The sequence below is a fragment of the Carassius auratus genome, chromosome 9 (genome assembly GCF_003368295.1).
Source record: "Carassius auratus strain Wakin chromosome 9, ASM336829v1, whole genome shotgun sequence".
In the NCBI taxonomy this organism is placed as follows: domain Eukaryota; kingdom Metazoa; phylum Chordata; class Actinopteri; order Cypriniformes; family Cyprinidae; genus Carassius; species Carassius auratus.
The window spans coordinates 18,419,381-18,437,958 of record NC_039251.1 but is presented as its reverse complement, the minus strand read 5'-3'; the positions used below and the strand labels follow the sequence as shown (position 1 = coordinate 18,437,958).

The window sequence follows — 18,578 nt, the reverse complement described above, 5'->3', positions numbered from 1 at the left end:
GTTATACTCGTGGTGCTTTTTATATATATAATTTGTAATATTTATTTTTCCTAATGTTGCTGTTTTAATGGGATTTCTGCTATTATTCCGGACTAAATCTTGAAATAAAGACATTAAGAATCGAGTGTTTCAAGTGTCTGAAAAATGGAGGTCAAGCGAGTGAAGAGAGATGTTAAAACTTTGCTGTAAGTAACATGAAATACATTCACAAGTGATCGTAAATTGTTCTTTTGTAAGAGAACACTTGAAAAACAAAGCTTTTTAAAAACTTTTTTAGTGATGAATATATTGGACAGCGACTCAGAGAAACTGGTTTTGATCCAAAGGGAAAAAGCTCTTCTACAATGTTAGATGATTTGGTAAGTGATCGATATTAAAATTAAAGTTTAGGATAGGTTTGTCTTATTGAGAGAGTACAGATATTAGTTGCTATTGTTTTCGTTTCTTACATTATAATAAATTGATTTAAGATTAAGGCATAGGGCTTGTTCTAAATACATCTGCATATTCATATAGGCCCATTATGACTTGGCTATAAGTGTAGCTTTGTGGTGGCTCAATAAAGATAATGGGAAGAATGCAGCTGAAAATGACTACATGTGAGTACTTTATATAACTGGTAGCCTATTTATATTTGTACAATAGATTTATTTTTATCTGCAGTGTTTGCGTCACATTTGGCAATGATATGTTGTTTGTAGAGGAATTGGCAGTTTAAAACATATTAGCCAGTACCCTAATCACCTGGAAAGAGAAGCAATGATCCTTTCTTCCTTTGCTGGAATGCTTCTGGTAAGGAGAACAAACCGGTTTCAACAGCATTTATGTTTTTGTCCACAAGCCATATCATTTTTCTCTGATTTTCAGAACAGCTTACCTATAGAAGATATTCTGTCTCTGTACAATTGCAAACCAGTGTCATCTTACCCTCATAATAATACTAAGGTATGTTACAGTTTTCATCTATTATGTTTGTCACCTGAGTGAACAAATGTCACGCTGGATGAGAATGGGAATTATATACATCTGGGCTGAAAAAAAGGAATCCTTTAAATTGTTGTTTAGTCTGGCACTTTATATTATGCAGTGGTTCTCAAACAAGAGGGACCCATTTAGGAGCCCAAGTAAATTTCTGTAACATTTCTATTCAGATTTTTTTGTGATTTCAAACATTTTTCTCAACAGGGCAATATTGTTCACCCATTCTCCCTCTCTTATCATCCATTTGCTATGCTCAGTTCATTCAAAGCAGTAGACCACTCAAGAAAACACAGTATGTGCCTTCATAGCAATCAAACCCATTAATATAATACAGTATTAAAAAGTGATCATTAACAACAGAACAAAATGGTTTCTTTATCCTGTTAAAGTATTTATTTACTCTCTTCATCAGCCCGGGTACTGAAACGCTGGATCAAGGAACACCGTAAACAGGAGGTCTCTCCATTAACCTCCTACGACCTGGCGTCCACATATGTGGACATCACATTTTTAGTTGTGTGCACCATAAAACTTAATTCTGTGTAACTGGAACCTGTTGTACACAAACATGGACACTTACACTGCCATCCGGTGGGGTCAGAAGAGAAAAACACTTTACACAGAAATTCCAAGATGGCGGCGAACACATCTGAAAATTCAGTCAGCCACACCAGACCAAAACGTCCACAAGGTAAAAAATCTAATAAAATTTAATTGTTGATTCTTGTTAAGTTATGCATAATGGTGTTGTATGATTAATATGGCATGAAAATTTGACAAATTTTTGTAACAGTAAAGATTTACTATTTCGCTAAACTTGAAGTACACATATGTGGACAGTGGGACTTAACTTTGTTGAAAATGTAAAAATGTTAGCAAAAAATTTAACTGTGAAAACATAGTTTGTGAAGAATTTGTTAGAAAACATCAATTTACAATAATTTACAACAGTATAAATTGACATTGCACATGTGATAAATTACTTTACATTGATTTTTAGTCTTTGAAAATGTAAAAATGTTAGCAAAAATGTAGTCTGGGAAGAATTAGTTAGAAAACATCATTTTACAATAGTTTACAACAGTATAAATTGACATTGCATCTGTGAAATAACTTTACATTGATTTTTAGTCATTGAAAATGTAAAAATGTTAGCAAAATTGTAGTTTGGGAAGAATTTGATAGAAAATATAAATTTACAATAGTTTACAACAGTATAAATCGACATTGCATGTGTGAAATAAATTTACATTGATTTTTATTTGTTGAAAATGTAAAAATGTTAGCCAAAGTGTAGTTTGGGAAGAATTTGATAGAAAATATAAATTTACAATAGTTTGCAACAGTATAAATTGAAGTTGCATGTGTGATAAATAACTCTACATTGATTTTTTATTCGCTGAAAATGTAAAAACTTTAGCAAAAAATTTAGTTTGGGAAGAATTTGTTAGAAAACATCAATTTACAATAGTTTACAACAGTACAAATTGACGTTGCATGTATGATAAATAACTTTACATTGAATTTTATTTTATTTTTCTCCTGATATCATTTTCAGGGCGTATTGCTCTTTCAAAGGCACTGGAATTAGTTTTGGAGTCAATTGCTGGGGACAACTCAGAGGTAGAGGACTTGTCTGACATTGACGACCCCGTAGAGGATGTTGATTACCATCCTCCACAACAGGAGCCAAGCAGCAGTGAGGAGTAGAGTAGTGGGGATGAAGACCCCACTCCACAGTGCACTGAGGCCAGCCGGGGACGTAAACGTCTCCGTGGTGAAACTTATGGTTATCGTTCAGACCATAGCATTGCCATTTTGCGCACTCCCAGACGTCAGACTCAGCAGCTTGAGTCTGATGGCTAAAATGATGACCCTGAAGAGCCAACACCAGGACCAAGCTTTCCAAGACAACCCATGCAAGGATGAGGAGTGCGCTGGAGGGCTGCTCAATTGACCCCAAACCTAGCCAGTTTGAGCCTGAGGAGTAAACTGAGCTCGACAGAGAAGGCTGGACCCCACTGGACTATGTAAACCAGTATATTGATAAAGATTTAATGAAACTGATTGTATACTGCTCCAATGCTACAGTACTAGCTAGGAGTGGGTACCCACTCAACACATCAGTTGGGCTGTTATGTGATATGACAGCTTGTTTCTTACAAATGGTGTTTTTCCAGATCCATGTTGCATGTTCAGCTGAAACATTTATATATGCAACAGTAACAATAAAAATTTTTCAGGTACAGTACCCAGTATTTAAATAAAAGAGATTTGCACTTTGTTACACAATGGTGTCTTGATTGTTTTCTGTGAATACAGACCAAGTGTCCACATATGTGGACATCATTTTTTTCAAAAAGAGCTTCATGTTCAAAGATAATTTCTTGTTATTATATTTATTGGTTCCTCCTAACCCCAAATAGCTAGAAGAAATCTAAAATGCATGCCAAACCAATGTTCGGGTCTTAGGAGGTTAATAGAGAAACTGGAGTCCTCCTCCACCTCCTCTTCTAGCTCCTCATTTAGTGTGAGTGTCGGTGAGCTGTTCCTCACATTTGACCAAAATCTGTTATGACCCATACACTCAGTAATATAATGTACTGAAAAAGTACAAAATTACTGCCATCATGTGCTTAGATTGTGTACTAGAATTTGTGCACCTATATTTTGTCAAATACAGGATAGCGAGGACTCCTTAAAAGATGAAGCCGCAAACTACGAGGGCTCGCAAGAATCTCTGCAGGACTGAAAACAGCTGCTGTATAACAAGCAAATAATCAATTTCATTGTTTATTATACACATGTAACATTATTTCAGGTTTTTCTTATTTTGTCCTTATTGTTAAAATATTAGTTCTTTCCTAACTTTGTTCACAACCACACTGTAAAAAAATCAAAAGATGAGAAAACTCAAATATAATGTAATAATAAAGACAGCCGATCAATTGACTGGGTTTATTTTATAAATACCAATACTTTTTACCAACTTTCTTAGTATTAGTGCTAAGTGTTCATACATAGTGTTATTTTAGAAATATAAGGTGTGAATAATAATTAATTTGCCCATGCATTTTCATTTTACATGTGAAAGAAGATTCAATGTTTACACTTTAATTTTACAGTAATCAATAAAATTCTTGAACTATTACTTTCTAAACATTTTTGGATGTTTATGCATTCCATGTCATAAGCAATAATTCCATCACATAAAGCATCTCATTAGTGTCTGGATCAAAACAGAGGAGGGCAGCTGAGGTCAGTAATTTGCCAGCTAGGAATTTTGATTTGATGAATCAGGGCTTTTAAATCTATGGATAGGATTAAGAGGTTGGCACCACCATCAGAGTGCCAAATCCCAGTCATTGAAAGGACAAATAAAGTTTTTGATCCTCCATGTAGATGGTGGTTTATAAAGCAGTCCCCGTGCCTTAGTTTGTTCGACTGTTTCTCATGTTTAGGACTGTTTCCAGAGGCTCGCATCAAAATGAGTAAGGTAAATGAGACTTTCAAAAATTATATCTTCATTATTTTTGCATCTCGTTAGTAAAGTTAACATTAGTATTTGATTGAACAGTTGCTAATACTGAAATGCTAATTAGAATTAATGCTACTATGACTATAAACAGAATAACAGACCTGTCACAGTTGTCTGTTTCATTTGCTTTTTTGATTTCAGATTATATTTTATGAGGAGAGAAACTTCCAAGGTCGCTCCTATGAGTGCGACACAGACTGCCCAGACATGCACACTCATTTCAATCGATGCAACTCTATAAAAGTGGAGAGTGGCTGCTGGGTCCTATATGAAAGGCCCAACTACTCTGGTTTCCAGTATGTGCTAACCAGAGGTGAATATCCTGAATACCACCGCTGGATGGGCTACAATGACACCATTCGCTCATGCCGTACATTTTCCTATGTGAGTAAAATGCATGTTAATGATTCCGTAATATTTGTTGTGATTTCTATTTCAACTTCTACATTTATTATTTTATTTTATTGTATTATTCTATCTTTGCTGTTCACTGCCACTGAAATCTCTAGTTCTCAGAACCCATGCTGTGTAAATCTGTTGCATTTTGTGGTGTTGTACACATTTTCACTGCAGACATTCAAATGCCATTTAACCTTTATTTAAAAAAGTCTTTTGAAATGTTTTGCAGAAAAGTGATGGGTCCTACCGCATCCGGATCTATGATCGGCCAGATTTCCAAGGTCAGATGATGGAATTCAGTGATGACTGCGAGTCCATTCATGAGAGTTTCCAGTGCCGCAGCGTTCACTCTTGCAATGTCATGGAGGGCTACTGGACCTTCTATGAGCACCCCAGTTATCGAGGTCGTCAATATTTCATGCCTCCTGGCGAGTATCGCAAGTTCAGTGATTGGGGTGCCGTGTGTGCCACCATTGGTTCCTTCCGCAGAATCACTGATTTTTAGAGTTCACATTATGAAGATCATTGTGTCTTTCTGGCATTGACTTGTCAATAAAATATCACAAAGCCAAATGCTTGGCAGTGTATGTATTCATTCAGCAGGTGTGTTGATTACTGCTGTCCATGATCAAGCATATGTAGATTTCAGGCTGTATGGCATCTCTGGGAAAGTATATTTTATTCTTAAAGGATTAGTATTAGGATTAGATGTTTGCCAGTGTAAAGGATTTAATAATAAACTGTAGGTATTACATACCAATATCAAATTATAGCATGTCAGAGAAATTATATAAAGTATGGACCGTAGGAAGCCACCATTGGTTGTGGTAGATTGTAAAAAAAGGTTTTGAGCCCTACAAACTCAACTTTTCTAATGGCAGTTACATAGAACTTTTCCTTCCGGTAACCAATTCAGATCACTAACAAAGCCTTGATGTCTTCTGTTTGATAAGGTAGCCATCTTACACTGGACAAAGAGTTAGAATCATTGCTGCAATACACTTATAGTGAGATAGATCATGGCAATGAGACTTTCGTTAACAAAACTGTACATACAAATATTTCTTGAATAGATTTCCTGATAAACATTGGCTATACTAAAGGCATTATACAATTTCGAAAGTAACGTGGGACGAAAGTAACAAAGCGATTTTCTCAGAGCCTATTACTGCATTTGCATTCCCAGCTATGACGGTATATTCAGCATTCAATCCTTGATGGAGCTGGGAAATATCACGTGATTTCCTCATCATTTCCCGAAGTTAGGTCCGTAAAACTGTTTTCGAGTACAAAAAGTAAATTATTGAAGCGGTAATTTTTTTTCATTAGTTGTGTTGTTTTTTTTGTTTCATGTGTTACAGTAATGATCAATCTACAGGTTATTTAGTGCTTTAACACATCATGAAGTTTGCATTATCAAAGTTTTTTAGTATAAAAGTAAATCAGGTTTAAATGTCAGGAGTTTCTGGCGGGGCGAAAGTAACAGTTGTTACGTTTGTCCCGCTACAGTGACAAGAAGTATTTCTTTTGTTCCGGTACATGCTATTCTGTGAATTTCTGTCTCTTGCATCATTTATTAAAATGTTTATGTCATATTATATCAAAAGAATATGTCTGAGTGAGGGTCAGAAAGACAAACAGTGGTCTGGTTTTATCCAGATGTTTATGAGAGAGAGTTTCTGGACATAGAGGAACATCTGGGGCCTGTACCATGAAGCTGGATTATCTGGCTAGCCAGGTAAGTTTCAGTTTAGTTTGCACCAATCCTGGGTTATAGGCACCATGTAAGTGGCTTGGCTTTTAGCTGCATTCATTGCCATAGTAACTTACACTCCACGGCTAACCTGCTCCAGGGCAGGTTATGTTCTGAGTTAGAGATCTCAAACTGAAGCTGGACCAATCAGATGTGAGAAAAGTGACACATGTCTGACACAAAGTCACTCCAGTTTATCTTGCTCCAAATTAAATGTCACTAATGCTAAAAAAAAAAAAAAAAAAAGAAGTCTGGCTTTAATGATAATTACTCAGTCATTTAATGATTTATATAATTATTGTGGTTCATATTATTATTATTTATCTTTTACACACAAGCAATTTTAGTTAAACAGTTATTATAAATCGTTTATTTTAAATAAATATAAATGTATACCGATCATATGATATATATAAGCTGTAGTATCAAAAGATTGCACTATTTAAAAAAATAAAAAATCTGACCTTACATGTTCTAGTCTCTACCACTGTATATTTTCAAATGTATGAACTAAGTTAACAAGTTTCACTTGTGACTTCACTGATAGAGCAAGATTATTTATTTTATTTGTCCTGGTTAAATTTGTCATATTCTTCAGTCTCTTAACCTTTAGCAAAACCTTTAACCTTTAGTTTCGAATCTCGCTGGGTCTCTCACGAGAAGTAAATCAAACTTGCTTTTTGTTGCAAGGCTCGTGATTGGCTGTTCGCCAGTGATGTCACACATTCATGTGCACGCGCTCCACAAACTCAGGATCAAAGCCTGAGTTGACAAAGAAAGTTGATGAACAGCATCATGGTACCAACAGAGCCGGATTGGAGAGGTTTGGTTTTGTCAACTCAAAACTAATCCTGTAACTCTGAATTTGTTCAGCTACCATCATGGTACAGGCCCCTGGGCAGCTCCTACCTCGCATTTACCTTAGTTATATTTACGTTTTAGCCCTACCTTAGATTTTACACCTCCACCTATGAATTTGCAGTGTTTCCAGATGTTTTAATGCACATTTTGAATTTATGCATAAAAACAACTGGTTGGAAACATGAATAGGCCTACTGTTACATTATGTTTAGAATTTATATTATGCCAATGTAATTTAATTATTATATTGTTCATTCTGTTGAAAAAATGTTTTATAAAAATACACTGAAAAAAATAAAAATAAATAAAAAATAAAGTTTGTACAGTCGGGTTTTGAGACATTTGATGAAACTTAAATTTAAAATAAAAATATAAATATAAATATGTAATTTTATAATTTTATTTGCAAAAATAAAAGACAGAATATGTTTGCAGTTACATATTAACAAGGTCATAGTCAGGTATACTTAATACAAATAAGAGTAACAGAAAATAAATCTAGCTTATATTGTTGTGTTACTTTTAACCCACCTGTGTGTAACTTTTGTCCCAACCGATGGAGTCGAAAGTAACAATGTGCAACTTAAGTTCAAATTGAAATTATACTGAAGCCTTTCTGCATATCCACAAAATACCACCTGGTATTGCTAGACCACACTTCTGAGTTACTGACCACAGCAGAAATATATCTCTGTCTACAACATTCTTTTAAAATGATGTTTTTCTGAAAAATGGTACTTTCGCCCCTGCTCTCCCCTACATACTATGTACTTATTATAGTAATTACAATAACTATGTAATAAATAGGTACTAACCCTGAACCTACCCCTAAACCTAACCCTACACCATGTAGTTACCTTGTATTACCAGAACTTTCTTAGATAAATACACTTTAAGTACACTATAAGTACATGCACGTACACAAACTGTAAAATAAAGTGCAACCAAATTTTCTTATTTAAACATATAAACAGACTTGTGATATGTAATGTTAAAATAAATGCAGACAAATAACACTATTGTTATTCCCAAACCTTTTCAGCAGCTTTCAACAGAGCAGCATTTGCTGGAAAAACTAATGTTACAGAGGCAATCAAAGTTATTGTTTGGGGTAAAACTGTCAGTGTATGCAATATTCCTGTACAGTTTCTGCTGACATGAGAACACTGTGATTTAAAAGACAACACAAACAGCAGTACCATTATTTTCTTGGATATATATTTATAGTTCCAGCTGCATTTGACACCTACATAGGAAAAAGTTCAAAGCCTACACAAACATGGGAAAAGTCTGTACAAATTAGAATAACACATTAGCCATGTATGAATTATTATTGTGCTGCTCTCATTATGTACAATGTTTCCTCTAGATTATCTTTTACGAGGATAGGAACTTCGGCGGCCGTTATCATGAGTGCATGAGTGACTGTGCTGACCTGCATTCCTACTTCAATCGCTGTCACTCCATCAGAGTGGAAAGCGGTTGCTTCATGGTCTATGACCGAACCAATTTCATGGGACGCCAGTACTTTCTGAGAAGGGGCGAGTACCCTGATTACATGCGTACCATGGGGATGAATGATTGCGTCAGATCCTGTCGTATGATCCCAGAGGTAAAGACCGAAGCTAATTGTTATCTGAAGTATAAATGTTCTTGTTTTAACACATTTAAATGAAGCACTCAGCCTGTTTTTTTTTTTTTTTTTTTTGTACCCGTTAGCATCGTGGGCCCTTCAGAATGAAGCTCTATGAGCGCCAGGACATGGGTGGAAGGATGATGGAGCTTGAGGACGATTGCCCCAACCTCATGGACCGCTTCAACATGTCCGACTTCCATTCCTGCCATGTGATGGATGGTCACTGGCTTGTTTATGAGCAGCCCAACTACACAGGCAGGCATTTCTACCTGAGGCCCGGCGAGTACAGGAAATACAGTGATTGGGGCGGCATGAGTTCCAGGATGGGCTCCATCAGACGAATCATGGATCTCTAAAGAAAGGAGTCCTTGTGAAATGTCTGCTGTATGCCATTTTTCACACACTAAATAAAATGGTGTCTGTGCTTAAGTGTCTTGAGTTTTGTTCTTGCACCCTCTACCTGGAGGAGTCACTGCCTGATGACGACTCTTGTTATAGGCTGCCAGACTGCCTGACACTGTTCGGAGAACTGAATAAAACTATAGAGACGCTTTCCTCTATGAGACAGGTTTTGAGTGTTCTGTCTATCTGCTCCAGCCTTATATTAATGCTCACTCATGGTAAATAACTAATGATAAACAGATGAAGTGTACAAAACTTGCTTCATAATGATATGGCTTGTGTTTAATACAATGTTTATATAGATATATAGACTGTTATAGTCATGTAAATATGGGGTGCGACTTATACAAAGTTTGGTTCAAGTAAAACCTGATGCAATTGAATTCTAAATTGCTATGGATTAAAGAGTAATCAAACATATTTTTTAGAGTGTAAAGTATGTACTGAATATATATATATATATATATATATATATATATATATATATATATATATATATATATATATATATATATATATAATGTAATATAATGTATAGAAAATAAATAATACCATAATAATTACATTAAATAATCAATAACCTGAATTAATTAATAAATACATTAATAAATACATGTACTGTACACTTAACATTAATAATTTCTATAAATTAATTTTAATTAATCATTTCATTCTAATATGTTTTAATAATTTCCATACATGTTAATACCACATAATTATAACAAAACTTTTTAAAACCAAATGGCAAAAAAGCATTTTTGTGTGTGTAATTATAATATGAATGACATATACAGTGTCGGCACTTAGTGTGAATATATACAGTACCATAGAGCGTCACACACACATGGCACAACTGCTGTCGAAAATGGGGAAGGTAAATCACTACTGTAAGGAAAGTGAGAAAGTCATACAAAAATATTGTTTACCTGATATTTACACTGGTTTTCCTGTATGCATATGGACTGTTTTCTCTCTCTTATTATTTATCAGATCATATTCTATGAAAACAAGAATTTTGAGGGTCATCAGTATGAATGCAGTGGGGATTGTGCAGATATGCTCTGCTATCTTGGCTGCTGTAACTCCATCATAGTGGAGAGTGGATGCTTTATGATCTATGAACAACCACATTACAAAGGCCAGCCATTCTTGGTCCGTAAAGGGGAGTACCCAAACTTTGAAAGTTGGTTAGGCAAAAATGACTGTGTCTGCTCCTGCCGTGAAATTCCCATGGTGATTATACTATATGCTTGAGTGAGTTGCATTGGAAGTAATGATAACGTTCACTTTTTATCACTGTAATCATTCTTTAAATATCAGTTGTGAAATGAGTGAAAAATGAGATACCATTAAGATATTAGTGGATTTAGACATGTTTTGTTCTTCTCTCTACAAGACACAGGGATCTTCTCATGAGGTGAAACTGTTTGAGAGAATGGAGTATGGAGGTCAAATGATGGCTCTAGTGGAGGACTGTCCAAATGTCATGAACATGTTCCAGACAAACCACATATTCTCCTGCAAGGTGATTGGTGGAAACTGGCTCTTCTTTGAACAGTCCAACTACAAAGGCAGGATGTACCTCATAAGGCCTGGAGAATACACAAGATTCACTGAATGGGGAGGCTCGAATGCCTGTGTGGGTTCCATCAAACGAATCAACGAAAACTAGAACTAACATTCATGCAGGCTGCTTAGCAGGTTTTATGTTTATTTTTTTAAATAATATACACTGTTGTAAACACATACTCACACAAGACATAAAATTATTTGCTTTTATTACTTAACATAGGTTATATTGAATAACAACTTACAGTATTCAGCCTTTCAAAGGCATGCTTTAGTATGCGTCAAATCTCAGAAATAAATGTTTATACATTTTAAATCTATAAAATTTCTTATTTGTGACTGATAGAATGTTTTACGTAATATTTGACTATATTATTCACAATGTAACTGTGTTTCTACTTAGAGCAGACTAATTAAATACTACTGCTTATAAATGAGCACAATGCTTTCTTTTTTATTTCATGTTAGTTTATTGGTATTCAATTTGGTCATTATATGTGATGAATCATATGATAATATTGCAGCTTTATCCAGACTTCAATGAACCATCTATTACTCAACTGATTCAGTATAAGACCTGTTGCTTTTGCATTGATTCATTGTGCTGATTGCAGTCAGACTGAAGCTTCTGCAAGCAGGACGGGATGGGGCATTTTGATGAATATGGAAAAACTGCACCAGGGCCAAGCCAAACATAATCAGATTGTTTCATACCCCCCCGATTCTACCCCCTATTACTTTCTCCCCGGGCTAGATTTATTTGAATGACAATACTTTATGCTGTGCAATCAGAGAGCAGCTTCTAGGTTTTATAAAAGACAGTGATAAACTGAATGTCAGTGTCGAGCAGTAGCCCTGCTAGATACCAACATGACTATCGGAAAGGTAAGATGGCAACTCTCACTCTCATAGACTAATAGACTTATGATGGATTTCAACTATAATATGAAGCCATGTTACAGCAGCAAGATCACATTATTTCATTTATTGTATAATAGATTTATCATACCATTTATCTTTAACAGATCATCTTCTATGAGGACAGGAACTTTCAGGGTCGACACCATGAGTGCAGCAGTGACTGTGCAGACCTGCACCCCTATTTTACCCAATGCAACTCCATCAGGGTAGAGAGTGGGTGCTTCATGGTGTATGATCACCCAAATTATATGGGACAGCAGTACTTCCTGCGTAAGGGCGAGTATTCTGACTGTCAGCATATGATTGGCTTCAGTAACTGTATCAGATCATGCCGGATGATCCCCATGGTAAGTGATTTTTGGGAATTAGCAAATAAACATTGTTTAAAAAACAGCCATGCACTAGTTCATCAGATCAAAGTAATAACATATATTAGTAATATAATATATTTTGAAATAATAAATGTGTTGCAATGTTTCTTGCAGTATACTGGTAACTACAGAATGAGGCTATATGACCGGGCTGATATGGGAGGTCAGATGATAGAACTCACGGAAGACTGCCCTAACATCATGGACCGCTTCCATACATCTGACATCCACTCCTGTCATGTGATGGATGGTCACTGGCTTCTGTATGAGCAGCCCAACTACAGGGGACGAATGTACTACCTTGGACCAGGTGAATACAGGAAGTACAGCGACTGGGGAGGAACGGCCCCAAGAATCGGGTCCCTCAGGAGAATAGCCTCTTTCAACTAGACAACATAAATTGTGCAGTAACATATGCACTAAATAAAATCTCTTGACTGAAACTTTTGCTTGTCTGGTTATTATTTCTGTTCTAGTGTTTTCATGTGAAATTAATAACAGAAAAATTCAAGTGGTTGATCTATAATTATTTATTCCACATTTAATTTAATTTTCCAGACTGGAAAACATTCATTGGTTAAGCAAAACCGAGAACGAACTGTCTCTCACACAGTTTATGCTTTTGGCTGAACAATGCAGGGCTCAATCTGGATTAACTGCCCTCATTGTAGTTAAATCTATCATTACCATGACTGTCAAAAAACAAAAGCAGCCCCACTATTTAAAGGCACATTGACCTCAGAGAAATTAGAGGATGTTTTTAATCCACATGCATGTTTTCGTGGTACAAAGTGATGATCAAATACCAAATTATTTTTTTTTTAAAGTGAAAATACAAGCTATAAGTTATAGCTCCTAAACACATATTCAGTGATGGATACGCAACTTCATAATTTGAAGACGACTGAATAAGAAGATGAAATCGATCTTAATTAGGTCATTGGGATTTAAAGTGAAAGTAAGTAATAATGTTGTGGTATTAATTGGATGGATACAGGTACATTTCTGATCTCTTGTCATGGCTGTTGTTTCTTTGCTAATGGAACTTGATAGATGACTCTGTCAGATTGTGTTCTGTCAGATAGTGTTCTACTTTATCGCATGTATGGCTTTGCGATTAAGTGGTAATTTTTCTTCCTAAAATACTAAAAAAATTTAACATAAAAAAAATAAAAAAAATACTATTTGCACACACATATAAACAGTCATATAATGCTTCATGATATCACAAAAACATTAAATTAAATACAGCTTGGTTTGGTTTATCTGCAGTAAAAGGACTTCTTATAAGAGGTGGTTGTATTGATCTTCATTATTTTCTGTTTTAAACGTTTTACTGTAGTATTTTTGCCACTTTAAATATTAAGGCTATTTATGTCTACATGCACTAGACATTTACTAAAAGCATATAAATAATACGTATGTCCATGTTAAAGAAACATGTTAGTCAAACTTGCTGTACAGTGAAACTGATAACCTCTGCTTTGCGGTCATATAGATAAACAATTTTCTTTTACATGCCACAAAATATCAAAAACTGTATGTGGGTCTTTTAGTGGGCATTTAGCTTGTTGCTAATATTGCGTTAGCCTAACTAAGAGCTGAAACAAACTAGAAGTTTTACAAACAAATATCTATAGATGTTCTAGAGCATGAAGCACCTAAAAGATTGACAATTGAATATCAGAGACAATGTTCACGTAACATCTCCAAAACATAGCTGACTTAAATCTGAATTGATGAATAGGATTTTTCTCTTTAAATTCTCTTTTTTCATATATAAGAATTTCTTGGAAAATTCAGCATGTCAATGCAGTTGACAATGCTGTTGAGTATGGAATCTCAGTAACTGCTCCCTCTGTTGAACAACTTCTTTAATGCAAAAGGGATGTTCCATATTGTTCTGTGTGCATTGTGGTGTGAATGTGTGGGTGTCATACCAGTCCTTTCCCTGGACCATGCAAGAGAAAACACCAAACATGTAATTATATATCCTTTTTCAAGTAAAATCCATATTTTTGAACCAATATTGTGCTCGAACAAAAAGGTCAACATGTGCCAGTACTCTGACATATTCCTGTATTCATTTGAATAACAATACTTTGTTTGTCAAGAGGCAGTATAAAAAGCTTGGGAAGCATATGGAATCTCTCCAACGGAGACCATGGGCAAGGTAGGATTTTTGGCACCACTTTCATGACATTTACATTGAATTGCACCTCCCCTGTTTATGCTAAGCTTTGACGCTGACGGATTATTCTCCTAATCTCTGCACTAAAACAAAACATTGTTTTTGTTGGCTTTTAGATTGTTTTTTACGAGGACAAAAATTTTCAAGGTCGTAGTTATGAGTGCAGTAACGACTGCACAGACCTGCACACTTACTTTAGTCGCTGCAACTCCATCAGAGTAGAGAGTGGCTGTTTCATGATCTATGAACGTCCAAATTACATGGGCCACCAGTATTATATGAAGCGAGGTGAATATTCTGACTACCAGAGATGGATGGGTTTCAGTAGCTGTATTCGATCCTGTCGTCTGATTCCAATGGTGAGCTTCACTGAATGTGTTGCTTTTGTGGAGACACTTATATTACAGTTTCTTTGACAACAGTGTTCTGAATCATTCATTTGCGTCTTGACGTCAACAGTACAGGGGACCATACAGACTGAGGATCTATGAGAAAGCGGACTACGGAGGTCACATGATGGAATTCACAGACGACTGCCCCTGTGTGTCTGATCGTTTTCACCATCGACATGTGTACTCCTGTAACGTGATGAATGGCTACTGGATCTTCTATGAATATCCCAACTACAGAGGGAGGCAGTACTTCCTGAAATCTGGGGAATACAGGAGATACCGAGACTGGTGTGCTACCTGTGCCATTGTGGGCTCCTTCAGACGAGTCACTGATTATTAGCCATTCTGCTTGCACTTATTTATATGAACTGTTCATTCCCTGTTTATAAACACATCTGTTTATAAACATTTAGATTTTTCACTTCTTGTGCCTGGACATAAAAAACAAACAAACAGATAAAAATAAAATGATATTTGTAATAAAAGAGTACTCTGATTTTACTGAATTCTCATCATAAACCAGTCTCTTATAACAAAATGAACTGGCTTTTTTCACCTTCTCACTACATTAATACATTATTATTTTTATTTTTATTTTTACACATTAACAAATCTTAACAAAAAGATTTTTCACTAGGTGTAATAAATAATATAAATAATAAATAAATAAAATAAAAATAAAACCACAATATTGATTATTATTATTATTATTATTATTATTATTATTATTATTATTGTGTTATATATTGATAATGGATAATACCATTTCAAACATCTCAAACATTAATTGCTAAATTATTCATTATTTTAAATGGTCAAAATAATACAATTTTGCATGCTTAATTGAAAGCTTATGTACCAAGAAAACTTAATTACTCCCTCTAGTAGCAATCCTGCTTGTAATGTGCATGTAGGTAGGTATGGAGGAAACAGAAAATATAATTTTTCCAGTGCAACATTTAATTATTCCAATGAATAAAATGTTTAGCACATTGAAAAAATAGCACATGCATAATTACAAGAAACTGCAAATGCACTTACACATTTCTGAACATTATTTTATGATTTAGTTACACACGTTATGTCTGTACTTGGAGTCACATGCCCCAAAAGTTATACATTCGAATGAGACATGTTACAGTATACTTTGCATGAAGATGTCACTTGTGATATTGAAAGAACATTCGATCTGGAGTTGACTAGTCTTGCCAATATTGTAAAAGACAATGCACAAACAGCTGCTAGAGATGTACAGTATGGATAAAAACTATTGTTTCAGTTTACTGGATCATTTCAGCAGAAGTCATACTGCTTGATCATCAGCTTTTGGCATTTGAATAACAACAAAATGCGGGCCCCTGGTTTTTGTATAAAAACCACCAGCAAAGGCCATCAAAGTACAGTACAGCTGGTACAGTGAGCTGAAGCACTGAGATAAACAACACACTACCATCATGGGCAAGGTAATTTATTTGAAATAAGTATAAGCTTAATATTTAATAGAAAGCTTTAGGTTCATATTGCATCCAGTTTATATTTAAAGACTCAAGATGAACATTATGCAATTCAGATCTAAAAGGAAATAATTATTTATTTTTTTTAAACCTGAATTTTCAACCCCATCAACAGATCATCTTCTACGAGGACAGGAACTTCCAGGGGCGCAGCTATGACTGCATGAGTGACTGCACTGATATCTCCTCTTACTTGAGCCGTGTTGGTTCAGTCAGGGTGGAGAGCGGTTGTTTCATGCTCTATGAGCGCAACAGCTACATGGGGAACCAGTTCTTCATGAGGAAGGGCGAGTACCATGACATGCAGCGCATGATGAGCATGGGCATGATGTTCGACACAATCAGATCCTGCCGCATGATTCCTCCGGTATGACTCTCACTTTGTTTACAGTGTTGTGTATACACTTTTTTCATATTATACTGTACTATGCAACACTATAGAAACTACTAAATAATGATGATATTCTAATGAATCTTCCTTTGTTTTACAGTACAGGGGTTCGTACAGAATGAGGATCTACGAGAGGGACAACTTCGGAGGACAGATGTATGAGCTGATGGATGACTGTGACAGCATCATGGACCGTTACCGTATGTCTGACTGTCAGTCCTGTCATGTGATGGATGGCCACTGGCTCTTCTATGAGCAGCCCCACTACAGAGGCAGGATGGCCTACTTCAGACCCGGAGAGTACAGGAGCTTCAGAGATATGGGATACAGCAACATGAGATTCATGAGCATGAGGCGTATCACTGATATGTGTTAAACTGCTAGAATATAGAAGGAAATAAAGCATTATTTTCAGAACTAGCTGTGGTGACTTTTTATTGGTTATAAATTTTTTTTTATTATATCTTTTTTTGTTGTTGTTAGATTAAATCCATTTGTTATTTTAATTTTTTTTACATATAGCCTAAATAAGTCACTTAGATTTGTTAAACTAAAAACAGTTTTGCAGGAGTGTTTTCTACCCTCTCTCTGAGCATTAAAAATTGAACAATTGAAGCAAAAGTGCCAAGGGTATACACAGAAAAAATATAAAAGACATATACTATTTTAACATTAATAAACTATACATGAACTCTGGGCACATTACACATTAAGTTTATAAAATACTTTAATTTTCGCATTTCGTCAGCTGTTTCAAAGCAAACATTTTTGGATTTTTTTCTTCTTCTGTTTTTGGTATAACTTACAAACAGGAAATGCTCTCATTGTGTCATAGCTACATTTTAAAAAAGTGACTTGATAATGATTGGAACTGGGACTGGAATGCAGCGCACAGGGCCCTAGCTGGGGTTTGCGGGGCATTGGTACAAGTTGCACCCTTGGCTCTGTTTGAAATCTTGTAAATAGCACAAACAAATAAATATTTTTTTTTTTTTTTAGGCATTCAGGTACAGAAACCTAATAATCCAATTTAAACTATTATTGTGTAATTCAGTGAAGAGCAGTAAGTGATTTTCTCGCTCTTATTTTCTTGGATTAACATTAAAGACAATTTTGCATTAAGAGGCAACATAACGATGCATTTCCGATTTCTTTCTCAACCGTTCACTTAACCCCTTAACTGTCACTCACATTTTCGAACATAGACTTGAAAGTGCACTATCAAAACGTACATTTTTGTAATTTATGAACAAATTTTTTTATGAGAAGTTAAGACATAACTGACTGTTTTTTGAAGATAATCGCCAAGAGGTATTTCAACATCATTTTTATGTAATTGTCCATTGAAGCACACGATAAGGCAAAGCTCCATTTGGTGTGAGACGTGGCTCTCTGTGTACATGATTGTACATGTTGTGCGCACAGAAATTAATTAAGCTCTTTTGTGTCTTTTTGCGGTTTTACCTTTAAATTTGTTAGGTGTTTTTATTGTTCAACGAAATGACACGTGAAACAGAACTCAATTTTGTATCAGTGTCTTGTGCATCAATGCTTTAAAATTTAAAAAACAAATTATTAGCTTTCATGACAAATTATTAGTTTTTGTGATAACGTGCAGCAGTGGCCCGTTAACTGTCCCGAGCATCTGTCATGCTGGCC

At 35.3% G+C, this 18,578-nt stretch overlaps 7 protein-coding genes across 8 annotated transcripts; all 7 read left to right on the top strand.

Moving 5' to 3' along the window:
* The first annotated feature begins 108 nt into the window (after window positions 1-108).
* On the top strand, window positions 109-1,527 carry LOC113108053 (uncharacterized protein C2orf80-like). Its single transcript, XM_026270879.1, has 7 exons — window positions 109-185; window positions 278-359; window positions 517-599; window positions 702-792; window positions 868-945; window positions 1,186-1,273; window positions 1,394-1,527. Exons 1-7 carry the CDS (start codon window positions 145-147, stop codon window positions 1,525-1,527), a joined length of 597 nt encoding a protein of 198 aa, XP_026126664.1. The 5' UTR covers window positions 109-144.
* A 2,936-nt stretch (window positions 1,528-4,463) lies between these two features.
* LOC113109353 (gamma-crystallin M2-like) lies at window positions 4,464-5,491 on the top strand. The gene is made up of 3 exons (XM_026272970.1): window positions 4,464-4,477; window positions 4,661-4,903; window positions 5,148-5,491. The coding sequence occupies exons 1-3, from the start codon at window positions 4,469-4,471 to the stop codon at window positions 5,421-5,423; spliced, it is 528 nt and encodes a 175-aa protein (XP_026128755.1). The 5' UTR covers window positions 4,464-4,468; the 3' UTR covers window positions 5,424-5,491.
* A 3,285-nt stretch (window positions 5,492-8,776) lies between these two features.
* On the top strand, window positions 8,777-9,728 carry LOC113109352 (gamma-crystallin M2-like). Its single transcript, XM_026272969.1, has 3 exons — window positions 8,777-8,820; window positions 8,902-9,144; window positions 9,252-9,728. Exons 1-3 carry the CDS (start codon window positions 8,812-8,814, stop codon window positions 9,522-9,524), a joined length of 525 nt encoding a protein of 174 aa, XP_026128754.1. The 5' UTR covers window positions 8,777-8,811; the 3' UTR covers window positions 9,525-9,728.
* Window positions 9,729-10,426: 698 nt separating this feature from the next.
* LOC113109351 (gamma-crystallin S-1-like) lies at window positions 10,427-11,939 on the top strand. Of its 2 annotated transcripts, XM_026272967.1 has the most exons (4): window positions 10,427-10,444; window positions 10,561-10,803; window positions 10,967-11,271; window positions 11,754-11,939. In XM_026272967.1, exons 1-3 carry the CDS (start codon window positions 10,436-10,438, stop codon window positions 11,240-11,242), a joined length of 528 nt encoding a protein of 175 aa, XP_026128752.1. In that variant the 5' UTR covers window positions 10,427-10,435; the 3' UTR covers window positions 11,243-11,271; window positions 11,754-11,939. The 2 variants fall into 2 exon arrangements, with proteins under 2 accessions (XP_026128752.1, XP_026128751.1); XM_026272966.1 differs by lacking the exon at window positions 11,754-11,939 and having other exon boundaries at window positions 10,967-11,356.
* Window positions 11,935-12,836, top strand: LOC113109350 (gamma-crystallin M2-like). The gene is made up of 3 exons (XM_026272965.1): window positions 11,935-12,024; window positions 12,165-12,407; window positions 12,546-12,836. Exons 1-3 carry the CDS (start codon window positions 12,010-12,012, stop codon window positions 12,819-12,821), a joined length of 534 nt encoding a protein of 177 aa, XP_026128750.1. The 5' UTR covers window positions 11,935-12,009; the 3' UTR covers window positions 12,822-12,836.
* Window positions 12,837-14,531: 1,695 nt separating this feature from the next.
* On the top strand, window positions 14,532-15,443 carry LOC113109349 (gamma-crystallin M2-like). Its single transcript, XM_026272964.1, has 3 exons — window positions 14,532-14,604; window positions 14,739-14,981; window positions 15,082-15,443. Exons 1-3 carry the CDS (start codon window positions 14,596-14,598, stop codon window positions 15,352-15,354), a joined length of 525 nt encoding a protein of 174 aa, XP_026128749.1. The 5' UTR covers window positions 14,532-14,595; the 3' UTR covers window positions 15,355-15,443.
* A 935-nt stretch (window positions 15,444-16,378) lies between these two features.
* LOC113109347 (gamma-crystallin M1-like) lies at window positions 16,379-17,339 on the top strand. Its single transcript, XM_026272963.1, has 3 exons — window positions 16,379-16,477; window positions 16,644-16,895; window positions 17,020-17,339. Exons 1-3 carry the CDS (start codon window positions 16,469-16,471, stop codon window positions 17,293-17,295), a joined length of 537 nt encoding a protein of 178 aa, XP_026128748.1. The 5' UTR covers window positions 16,379-16,468; the 3' UTR covers window positions 17,296-17,339.
* Window positions 17,340-18,578: the final 1,239 nt, after the last annotated feature.